The sequence below is a fragment of the Nematolebias whitei genome, chromosome 9, assembly GCF_014905685.2.
Source record: "Nematolebias whitei isolate Nwh7 chromosome 9, NemWhi1, whole genome shotgun sequence".
In the NCBI taxonomy this organism is placed as follows: domain Eukaryota; kingdom Metazoa; phylum Chordata; class Actinopteri; order Cyprinodontiformes; family Rivulidae; genus Nematolebias; species Nematolebias whitei.
Genome location: NC_056506.1, coordinates 46,924,305 through 46,936,116, shown reverse-complemented (window position 1 = coordinate 46,936,116; position 11,812 = coordinate 46,924,305). Strand labels below are relative to the sequence as shown.

The window sequence follows — 11,812 nt, the reverse complement described above, 5'->3', positions numbered from 1 at the left end:
CAGTCCATATATGTCTAATAAAGTGGAAAAAAAAACATAAATAAGTCGCTTCGCCATATAAGTCGCATCTATTGTGCGTCCCCTCCGACAACCCGGAAATATGGGTTGATGTTGTGCAAAAAATCTATTGGCAGCCGCGGGAGCATGCACGGGAGAACTTTAACAAAATTAACACTTGAAAACAATTATTAGTTTACGCGACATTATATTAAACATGTGTCTTAGTTGAACTTTTCTTTAATAAATGCACTTTAATGGTCAGATCAGCTGCATTTCGTCTGGGCGACGCGGCGAAATGCAGCTGATTTGACGTTTGCTCCAGGAGTTCCGGAGCGAGACGAAGGTGGCTCTGTATGGCAAGCCAAGTGTCTCATTAATAACCACTTTTACCTATTAATGCGACACTTGGCTTGCCATATTACTCGAGCGCTCTCTAGCGGCTGAAAATGATAGTGTTCAATATTTTCCATGCCAGAATGAATGAAATCGTCCGGTCACAGCCAAAAATTGGTTTATAAATACGGGGAAAAAACATAAATACGTTGCTTCACTGCACAAGTTGCAGGCATGCTAATTTATGCAAAAAAAAAAACTTTGAGTTATACAGCGAAAATTACGGTATATGTAATAGTTCTTTAAAATGTTGGCATTCACTGTATTTGATCAATTTTGTCTGTCTGTTAGTAAAACTTCTCATGAACCAGTGGACAGATCGAAGCGATTCATCTGAAATGTCCAGAAAGTACTCATTGGATGTATCTACCTGAAACTTAGTGTGATAATAGCAGAGATTCATTCCCATCACGTATGCTGGGCGTTAACTGATTACGTGAGATTTTTGTTTGCCATAGCAGCTTTATTTGTAGAGCACTTTAAACACCCACAGGACCAAAGTGCTGTGCACATAATAAAACAATCATACAGTCCGATAATAAAAGTGATTTAAAGCTTCGCTATAAAAGAAAGAATGCTAGACGTGTCGCTTGTGTTTTTGTGCTCCAGGTTCGGTAAGCACCGTAAGGACGAGCGGCCGGGTGAAAAGATCAATCGTAAAGGCTCGAGCAAGTGGAGGCCAGAGGAGACGCAGGTGTCAGAGGAGGACACGCTGAAGATGAGGCTGGAGCAGGAGAGGTGAGAGCGTTTTCAGCATTTCATCCTCTTAGCTTGTGCTATTTTTTTTTTTTTTTTTATGTTTCTCTTTTCTGGAATACATTTAACACAAAAACATTTTAACAGCATAAAAGCATCTACACCCAATACTAATAATAGTAATAACAATAATGGTTTGTATTGTGTTTTAACGTAATGTGAAGTTAATGAAAAACATCTGAGTGCCAGCCGGGCACGGAGCCATTACTTCAGGGGCAGCAGTTTGTAAATGCCGAGGCCATTACAGTTCTTTCAGCTAATTAATTACCACGTTTCACGTTTAGGGCACGAGTCATTACACCCCGTGTTTTTACAACGTTTCAGGTCGTAAAAATCTAATTTGCGTCCTTTCCTTTCTACCTGCAGTGCAGATAGTCAGATGATAATAATAATAATAATGACAGCGCCTTTTGTTATAATTTAATGTAAATGCCACATCAGATGATTTGGTTGTTATTATGGCTATTATTAAAAGTTCACAATAGTCTTTTCATATGCTAATCTAATCTGTGGCCTTTGTGTTATGCTGTTGAGGTGTGCACATCTTGGACATGTGGAATCATTTCAGGATTACTTTGTGTTTCATAAACTGGGTTTGTGCGTATACCCTTACATCAGAATGTAGGAAATTTCAATTCTATTCAACCTTTATTTATACAGATAAATCACATTGAGCCTCGAAGACGCTTACAAGTGAGATCTGTATGGACAGACAATAATATCGTATTTTTCGGACTATAAGGCGCACTTAAAATCCTTTAATTTTCTCAAAAATCAACAGTGAGCCTTATAATCCAGTGCACCTTATGTATTAATTCTGGTTGTGCTTACTGACCTTGAACCGGTTTTATGTGGTACAACTGAAAAATGTTGAGAGTAGGCCTGTCGCGATAAACAATAAATTAATCGCATGATGGATGAAAATTATCGACCACATTTTCATTTATCGGCTTTATTGTTTCTTCGCGTCTCTTTCTACTGAAGACACTGGATGACAAAAGACTCAACTCCGGTGCTCTTCACTGACCCCTCCCTTTCTCTTTAAAATCTGTTTTAACCGTCCAAAATTGTGTTTTTGGATTATTAAAAGCTAAGCTATGAGCTAAGCTATGAGCTAAGCTAACAGGCCGACCTCGGGAATAAACCTCCATCTTGTCGAGTTCCAAAATTCACGATTGAAACCCGTGCCTTCGTGTAAAAATGTTTTTTTCTCTGCAAAAAGAAGCTGAGAACTTTTTTATTAATTTTTTTTATTTATTAAAAGCTTTGTGTGAAAAACGCTATGCTAAAGAGCTCAAATCACCGAGCGTCCATCATGTCACCATGTTAGCCCATGTCACGTCAAGGGCCCTTCCACCATTTTTTCTTAAAGAGACATGCTGCTCAACTATCCATCCTTTGGTTCAATCAGTCTTATACTGCCATCAGGTGGTCAAAAAAGGTACTACACTCCAAACAAATCAACATTTCTTCTAAAATATAACAATTAATTATTGTTAAATTACAAACAATATTATCGTTTATCGCAATAGTTTCTGAGACAATTAATCGCCCAGCAAATTTTTTAATCGTGACAGGCCTAGTTGAGAGTCATTATGAATGAGTTGAATAAAGTTCGACTTATCTGACTGTTTTGTTTTGCTTAATGTGCTTTATAGTCTGAAAAATACGGTAAATTAAATTTTGGAAGAATTTTTTTATTTTCGGGGGGGGGGGACTCAAAATTTGTTGAACTTTTTCAGGGCATTTTAGAAAAAATATATTGTTTTGTTCATATGCTGTTAAATAGAATGCAGGCCAAAGAGTATTACAAAATATATTTTGTCATGATTCATAACAAACAAGAAAACGAAAGAAAAAAAAATTCCAAGACTATATCCATCTACCATAATTTCTGGACTATTGAGCGCACCTGAATATGAAAAGCACCCACTAACTTTAAAAAGAAAAATAAATTGTACATATATAGGCCACACTTGTCTTTAAGCCACAGGTGTCCACATGAGATATATACACATCCCAGTAACATATGCGTACAGTAATTTTTAAATTTAATTAATTTTTTTCTGAACAGTGCCTGTAACACAACTGGTTAAAAAAATATACAGTAGCCTATCAGGAAAGGTTATTGAACACTATCTTCGTCTTCCTCCTGTGCACTAAAACCACTAAAGTCGTCTTCTTCAGAGTCAGAATTGAACAGCCTCAGAATTACTTCATCACACACATCCTCACTCTCTTTTGTTGTTGTTCTCAACGTCGCTTGCGTCTCGAGGCAAATTCGCCCTTGAGCTCGTGCTGTTCTCTTCATCACGCAGCAGTCCAGCCTTTCAAAACCCATTGGTGATGGAGTTTTTTTTCTACACTGCTCCACGCTGTCAGGATCCACTGGCAGACTTGAGCAAAAGTTGCTCTTTGCACACGGACAGTTTTGGTAAACGATTTCCCGCCACCGATCATCCGAGCCTCCCACTGAGCTCGGAGTGCCACTTTAAATGCAGTATTCACACTTATGTCGAGTGGCTGCAAATACAGGTAGTCTCATTGAGTCACGAGGACCAATTTTCAAGAGGCACGTGTTTTGGGCAGCTATGTGAGCGCCCTGGTGTGACGAGGGTAAATGTTTTGGCATCATGAAACTCGTTTAGCCCATAAAAATCCATAAATTAGCCGCATCATTGTGTAAATCGCATTGTTCAAAGCGTGGGAAAAAGTAGCGGCTTATAGTCCGGAAATTACGGTATCTACCTACCTACCCACGTACCTATTTACCTACATACCTACCTGTGTACTTAAGTTTTCAGTCCAAAAATGTCAGAATCTGTAGATCTCTGGTCCTACTTTCTCTGACAGCAGTTCTTAAGTCAATCCAGTCAATATTTTTGCTCAACCTAAAGCAATCCACAGGCCAAAACCTTCCGTCCATATTTGCTTATTAACTTGCACTGACTCCCGATGACAGTAAGATACCAAAGAGCATTAAGAAGGTGGTGCCTTGTTTCGGTGGTGAAGAACAATCCAGTTTTGTAGTTTTAGTGTTCTGGTCACGGGAGGTTCAGGAGCATGCTCCTGCTCCTTGTTGCTGAACATGTTGATAACGCACGGCCAGAGGCTCTACTTAAACCAGCTTGGATCGACTTGATGGTTGCATTATCCCAGTATATGCGTCTGTAGTCCCCTGAAATAATTCTGTAAGTTTCTAAAAGTCTTTTGAAAAGATGAAACACAAATTCCATCATCCAGGGTTAAACTTAGGTTCAGTCAAGGACAATTGAACTTTTTTGAAGACATCTGTGGAGCTCACTTAAAGATCCAGTCTTCAGTGGATTTGTTCAATCTCCATTTCTTGCACTCCATATCAGAAGAGTTCACAATAACATAGGACGCCAACAACTTGTTGAAAGGTCTTTTTGGAGATTACCGGTACCCAACTTTTTCCAAGCCAGCTGGAAGATGTAGTTTAGTCCCGGTTTGATCTGGAACCTGTGCCAAGTGGTTCTTACCAATAAACTAAAATAAAGCACCCAGGAATTATTATCATCAGTTCCAAGAACATCTGATCTCCAAACAATTTATCTTTGTTTTAAAAACCTCAGCCTTTTGTGTTTAGGGTCTAGTTCAGTCATCACTGGAAGTTCTTGGCTATAAATAAAGTTTTAGGTTTTGAATTGGGTGTTTAACCCTCTTGGATCAAAATGGCCCTCGAGGCTCTTTGTTTTATGTACGAGACCTCGTGGGTTTAAGTTTTTCCAACATTTTGTGATGCTCATAATATTTAAAGAGCAAATAAATTAAAACGTCTAAATCTATATTATGCTATAAATTATCTGCTATTCAAGTATGTTTTAACTTACTGAATCTTAGCAGTATTTGTATCTGGTTACTGAAAACACATTTTGAACCCTAAAGGAGAAACACTGGGCTACAACAAGTTATAAACGCTTATGACATTTCTGCATGAACAAAGGTAAAAAAATAAAATTTAAACATCTTTTTCCCAAAATGCAGTGTGGCAGACAGTGCAGGCTCTTCTGGCCAGAAGTTGAACCAAGATAAATGTTTTTGTTGGACTGCTCAGCCGTTTGTGTCTTCACCATCTGTGAACTAAATGAAACCATTCTTCAGCTCAAGGAATTGTTTTAAGAATCAGTTCCATGTCCAAGTTTAGTCTCTTCTCTGGCAATTTGTAGCATATGAGGTCTTTATTCTTTGGACTTTATTTTATTTATTTATTTTACTCTTCAATTCTACTTATTTTGCACAAGCTCCAAAGCATCATATGACTTCTTGTTTATTTGTGTCTTTACAAGCTTTCTAAAAATGTCCTTGTAAATTGTAATTGTTTACTCGTTCTAACACTTTTCTTGCTTGATCAAAATCTTTCATTATTCTTTTACTCAATACGTTCAACACTGGCTGAACTTTTTGGGTGACTAGCCCTACAAAATATGTCTAAATACACAAGTTATCAATCCAAAAGGACTTTCAACAGACATCTTATCCTGCTAGACCTTTTCCCTTCTTGTACTTCCTGCCTTTCACTCTGGTCTGTCAGTTATGTCAGCCTAACCACTAAGAGGGACCATTTTTTACACACCGAATACAATGGCACATAATGGACCATTGTTCTGGTTTGATGTAGCAGAAAGGTCACTCGTCAAATACATTTCTGTTACCACAATGTCTCATCCTGCCATTTTTGTTCCCTTTTAAATGCTGTCTCTTCCTCTTTTTCCTGCATGTACTCATCTAGTCTCTTTCCCCACCTATTATTGGTATATTTTTTTCATTTTTTATTATTTACCCTCCATGCCAAAAGTATTTTAGTCTGTCATCAAGGTTGACAAAGTAAAACAGAGTTTTCCTTCTGTGTTTTGGCACTTGAAAGATAATGATTAGAGGAAAGGGGGTTTCCATTCTGCTCCATTTCAATCAACGCAAAACTGTATTTGTGAAACATTTTTAGCAACATGGCCTCTTAAGTGCTTGTCATGTTGACATAGATAAGATATGCATTGTAAGGGTTTAAGCATTTGATCGCTAAAGGCTTGAAAGATTGCTCAAAATAATTTAAAATAAGGCTTTCTTAAGGATAAGACTGTCGATGAACCTTCCAAAGTAGAATCTATTAAAGATCTACTTCCTGGATGTAAGATGTCAGTTATATTCCCTTAATCAGACTTCTTCATATACATTTTTATAAATAAACCTATTTAAAGTTCAGAACATTTCTGTTAAGTTTTCAGTAGTAGAAAAAAACGTAAAGTCACATATTTCCTAAATCAAAAACCAACAGTTCAAAGTAACACTATAACAAAGTCACATTAAAAATGTTCCCATAAGAAATTACTGTTAATCTGTTACGACAGTAAAACGAGTTTGTAATATTTTTATTAGTAGTAGTTTACGGTTTACCTGCTCAGCTTAGCCAAGCAAGAGTTCTTAATTTCAGGAACAATACAAACATTTACACATCTTATCATAATTACTGAATCTGAAATTAATCAACAGTCAAAACTGCAGAGCCAAGATATATACTGCCATCTAGTGGCACAAATAGCTAATTGCAACCAAATAAATTGGTCGCCAAACAGTTTCTTAAAATTTCATGGTATTTTTTGTCAATAAATTATATTTGACTTTTGATTTTGACAGTGAAATGGTAAAATAGTAATATGAATTTATTAACATCACTCAAAAACTCTCATAAACAAAATTTCCAAATCAATAATGATAAAAAATCTTTGATTTTTGACCTTGGGGTGGGTGTTTGTCACACAGGGCGGCTGCGGCTGAGTGGTTAGAGGAGTCGTCCTCCAATGCAAGAGTTGAGGGTTCGATTCCACAAGCACTCGCATGCCGAAGTTTCCCTGGGCAAGACACTGAACCCCTCTTTGCCTCCGATGTGTGTCCCATCAGTGTATGAATGTGATCTAAAGCACTGATTATTCTTTGCATAGATGTAGTAGAGTATGCATGGGTAAATGAGGGCACAGATTGTAGTCTAAAGCGCTTTGAGTATCTTGATACGATAGAAAGGTGTTACAGTCCATTTATATAAGTACAGTCAATTTACCATTTACATATCTGGTTGGTTTTAACAATTTGAAATAATAACATCAAAAACGGAGGCATTGAAGTCTTATATTTTGGAGGTGGGAACCATTAAATAGTCCCATTTTTGTCTCAAACAGAATTGATATTTTCTTTATAAAAAGAACCAACTCTTTTTGTAACCATGGGTCCACGTTGAGAACCTGTTATTGCAGAGTCATCTGGTGCCTCCTGTAAGGAAAGTCTGCACTGTAAGAAGACCAGGAGCTGAATTGGTACGTCTGGTCTTATCTTATCGGACCTTGGTGCTTGTGTCTACAATCACCAGCTGCTCTCACTTCTGCTGCTCTCTCTGATGGAAAACACAGTTTCTCTCTGGGTTTAAAGATAGATCCCTCAAGGGCCTGCTTCCTTCTGCACTATTAGATAATTGCTGAGTCCACACAAGGTGAAGGTGCTGCGTTGCAAACCCACAAGCTTGAACACGGGTTAAGCTTTTGAAGTTCGAATGCATACATTGTTTCCACTATTCAAACACAGTAGAGTTTATTAACTTCTATGTGCAACATTTTACAGCTCCTTCCCTACTCTTCTTGTAGGAAACGTTTTAAAATTCACTCTGCTGCAGTCAGGTTGCGCCCTGCTCCTCGTCATGATTGCGGCTGTCCCATTTATTTTTCTGCCGCCATTAAAAAGGGGCCTGTACGAAATGACAACCGTTTGATAATTGGTAGTTGTAAAGCTCTGATAATTGGCGAGACTCTAATTACAGGGTTGTGCGATAGGTAGTTTCCCCCTGCCACTGAAAATGGTGTAGCTAGTCATTCAGGGAGATAATGCTCAGAGAAGAAAGGGCGAGTGTGTGAGTTGTTCTGTGTGTGAGACCGAAAGATGTCAGAGGTGTGTTTGCTCTTTAAAGAGACAGAAAGAAGCATGTTAGAAATACATTATCGGCACAGTGCTGAATATAAACTACTTGCTTTGTACTGTGTGTCAAGGGGACAGAAGACTAATACACACTGTTTATCATTCACAAAGGGAGCGCAAACAACAGACTCTGCATCTTCTTTTTGCTGTAACGAAACATTAAAAATGCACAATATGCACTTATAGCATTGGTCTGTTGTTTTGCTAATGTGACAACTGAGTTTATATTATAGCTCAGCTCCAGAGGGTATAACCGAGACTGCAGCTAATTTCTCATCCCACAGTTTTACTGATAATCCTGCCTATGTTGGACCTCATTAAACATTTGGTCCTGTTCTGTCAACTCAACTGTGTAAAACAAGAAGAAAAAAAAACATGTTTTTAGTTTAATAATTTTAGAAAATTTTATACATGAACCCACAAAGTCCATGTTCTAAATTGCACTAGAACAAATGAAACATCAAAATATTTCAATAATTCAGATTTTATTAATGTACTAATTATGTCAAAACTAATCAAAAAGGTGTAATTAAATTGTTTATTTCAGCTACACTTTGTACAGATCCTTACAACTACTCACTGATTATTAACAGTTACAACAACTATCTGGACAGAAAATAATAAGGAAACCTGGTGGTGGAATAGTGAAGTGCAGGAAGCCGTTCAAAGAAAGAGATTAACCAAGAAGAAATATGACAGTGAGAGGACTGAAGAGAGGAGACGGGAAGGAGATGGAACAGAGCAAAGAAAGAGGTAGCTAATGCAAAGCAGAAGGTGTATGACGAATTGTATGGGAGGCTGGACACTAAAGAGGGCGAGAAGGATTTGTACCAATTGACGAAACAGAGGGATCAGGCTGGAAAGTATGTGCAGCAGGTTAGTCTTGTTAAAGATAGGAATGGTAATGTTCTACAAGTGAGGACACCATGAGTGGGGAGATAGGACTAATTTGAGGAGCTAATGAAGGAAGAGAATGAAAGATAAAGAAGAGTAGAGATCGAAGAAACTGTGGACCAGGAAGTGGGAATGATTAGTGAGGGTGAAGTTCAGAAAGCTCTGAAAAGAATGAAGAAAGGGAAGGCAGTAGGACCTGATGACATGCCAGTGGAGGTTTGAAAATGGCAAGAAGAGATGGCAGTGAGGTTTTTGACTCAAATATCCAATGGTATGTTTCACGGGGAGAAAATTCCTGAGGAATGGAGAAGAAGTGTGCTGGTGCCCATTTTTAAGAACAAGGTTGATGTACAGAGTTGTAGCAACTACAGGGGTAGACGTAAGAGTGAGACGGAGGAGGATGACCTGCTGTGGCAACCCCTGAAGAGGGATTAGCAGGCAGAAGGAGATGATTAACAAGACTCTACCATTATCTGCTACCAGATTATTCCATCTTCGTTTAAAGTAAATACATTTCAATCAATAAACAGAATCTTAACACCTAATTTTCATTCCTAATCCATATTCATTTAGCCTTTATTTATACAGGTTAATCCCATTGAGCCTCGTAGACTCGATGACATATGTAGTTACCAATTTGTCCAGATTATTGACCTGAGCAAACACAAAAATGCCTTGAAACTCAGTCAAGTTAACATTTGTTGAGATATAACTTGGTTTGGTAGTTTGCAAAAATCTATTTTTTCACATTGTCATAAAGAGGTATTGTTTGTAGAATTTTGAGCAAAGAGATTATTGTAATACAATTTGGATTAAGGCTGTAACATAAATAAATATGCGGAAAAAGTGAAGCTCTGTGAATACTTTTTGGATGCACTAAATATACCGTATGTATATATATTTGAAGTTGGCTTCTTTTATTCCTTTATCTTGTTTTAAACAAAATTTCATGCTTTAGTCACATTTTGCACCTGTAACATTTAAGCGTCTTAAATTGTGATATTTTTAATCTTGTATTGTATTTTATGTCTTACTACCATATATTTTGTTGTAAATATTTCAATACTACTGTTACTGTTATTAAGACTGTTGCTTTATTTGTAAACGCTTGTCTGCACATTGCCCAGGACATCCTTGTAAAATAGATTAATAATCTCTGTGGATTTATTTTCTGATAAAATAATATAAGATAGAACTTTAGTGATCCCGCATTAAATTATTGTGCCAGAGTTTCGGTACAAAGGAACATACACAAGAATCACAAGATATAAAGATAAAAGAATATTTTAAAAAATGCCAACAATTTTCAAAACGGGTGCAGACAGAAACATTAAAGAGTTTATTGTAGTATACAGTAAAATAAAGGTTTAAATAAAATATTGCTTGTAAGTATAGTTTCCTCAAATGATTGGGGTGGCCCTTGGGGTGGCCGAAGATAAAGCTATTGTGGCCAAGGCCACCACTGACCACCCCCTGGCTCCACCATTGTGCCTGGTGATGGATAAAATTGCTCCCTCCACTTCCAGGTTTGTCACTCTGTGCCACAAGCAACAAGCTAAACATTTTTTTTAAAACTACCTCTTTTTATACACAATGGTTATAATCAGAGAAGGAGCATAAGCACAAGTTAAGCAGCGTCTCATAAGGAAGCTTTGGTATTAATTGGGGCATCAGCTTGCAGATAAACAGAGACAGAATGGGTCCATGTTTCCAGTCTGTATGACAGCTGGCAGCACCCAGTCTGACTCCTGTGAACCAGTCGAAAATAACAAACTGCTCTTCTCAGAAAGTCATTCTTATTTGAAGATGTGGTCCATCTCAGCTGGTAGTGGAGCTGAATGTCACCCCAACCTGTTCGTGCAGTGTCTGCTCCTGGGAGCATTAATTAGAAACTACCTCCCAGCTCACAGGTAGTCTCCACACTGTTTCTGGCAGTGGGAACTGAGTCAGTCACTTTGTTCCAGCTGGTGTTACTGTGTTGGAAACAGCCCGCTCAGACATGCCAATTGAGGTCTCAAACTTTCTTTGACTTGAGGGAAACTTCATATTACTTGACTATGTTGCCTCTTCTGGGTTCATTAACTCAAAATACATTTTTGACAAGAGACCATTTCTGAACTGGACATGTTTATTCAATAAACAAGCAACTGGGCTCACAAAGTAATAAATCAAGTTGTTTCAGTCTAATTGCCAGTTTCATTAGCCCTTATCTCTGTGAGAATATATTGAGCTCAGTTTAGCTCAAGTGCTTAATTTCAAAAGATAAACAACAGAAAATACATACAATTCACATCAAAATGACTTTTTTTTTTTTTTATTATACTCGAGAGCACAAACTGGGATTTCAATGCTGACAGTGAAGATTGATTCACAGTCTTAACATCGGTAGACGGAGTGCCACGTATACTTCATCACCTCAAGGTCAAGGTCACAAACGAAGGCTAAATATTACACAAGATCTTTGCTTGTCTGGCCTCATCTATAGATTCTTGTTCCGCTGTATAAATGTTGGATAAAAATATCCTCTATTCATTTTACTTACTCAAATAAGCCACACTCGACATGAGAACATTAACTGGTTTTACTGGCGAGGGCAGACTTTCACAACAGGTTACACAGATGTACAGAAGTTTTACATGCATGGAGCCCAGTCACGAGAATCTGCCATGAGCAGCATGCGAGGTGTGTTTTTATAACCTTATCAGCTCCCGGCTCAAAGGCAGCAGACTGGTGACCTTGGCCACCCAGCTGCACATGCAGGATCAATTAATCTCCTCATTTAGCCCTC

General features: G+C 37.9%; 1 protein-coding gene across 3 annotated transcripts in view; it reads left to right on the top strand.

Annotated features, from left to right (window-relative positions):
• Nucleotides 1-11,812, top strand: part of LOC119415252 (partitioning defective 3 homolog) — a 369,801-nt gene that overhangs the window by 281,585 nt on the left and 76,404 nt on the right. For all 3 annotated transcript variants that reach the window (XM_037682423.1, XM_037682421.1, XM_037682420.1), the window contains one exon: nt 1,003-1,131. In XM_037682423.1, coding sequence (XP_037538351.1) covers nt 1,003-1,131 — 129 coding nt within the window. The remainder of the gene's footprint in view (nt 1-1,002; nt 1,132-11,812) is intronic.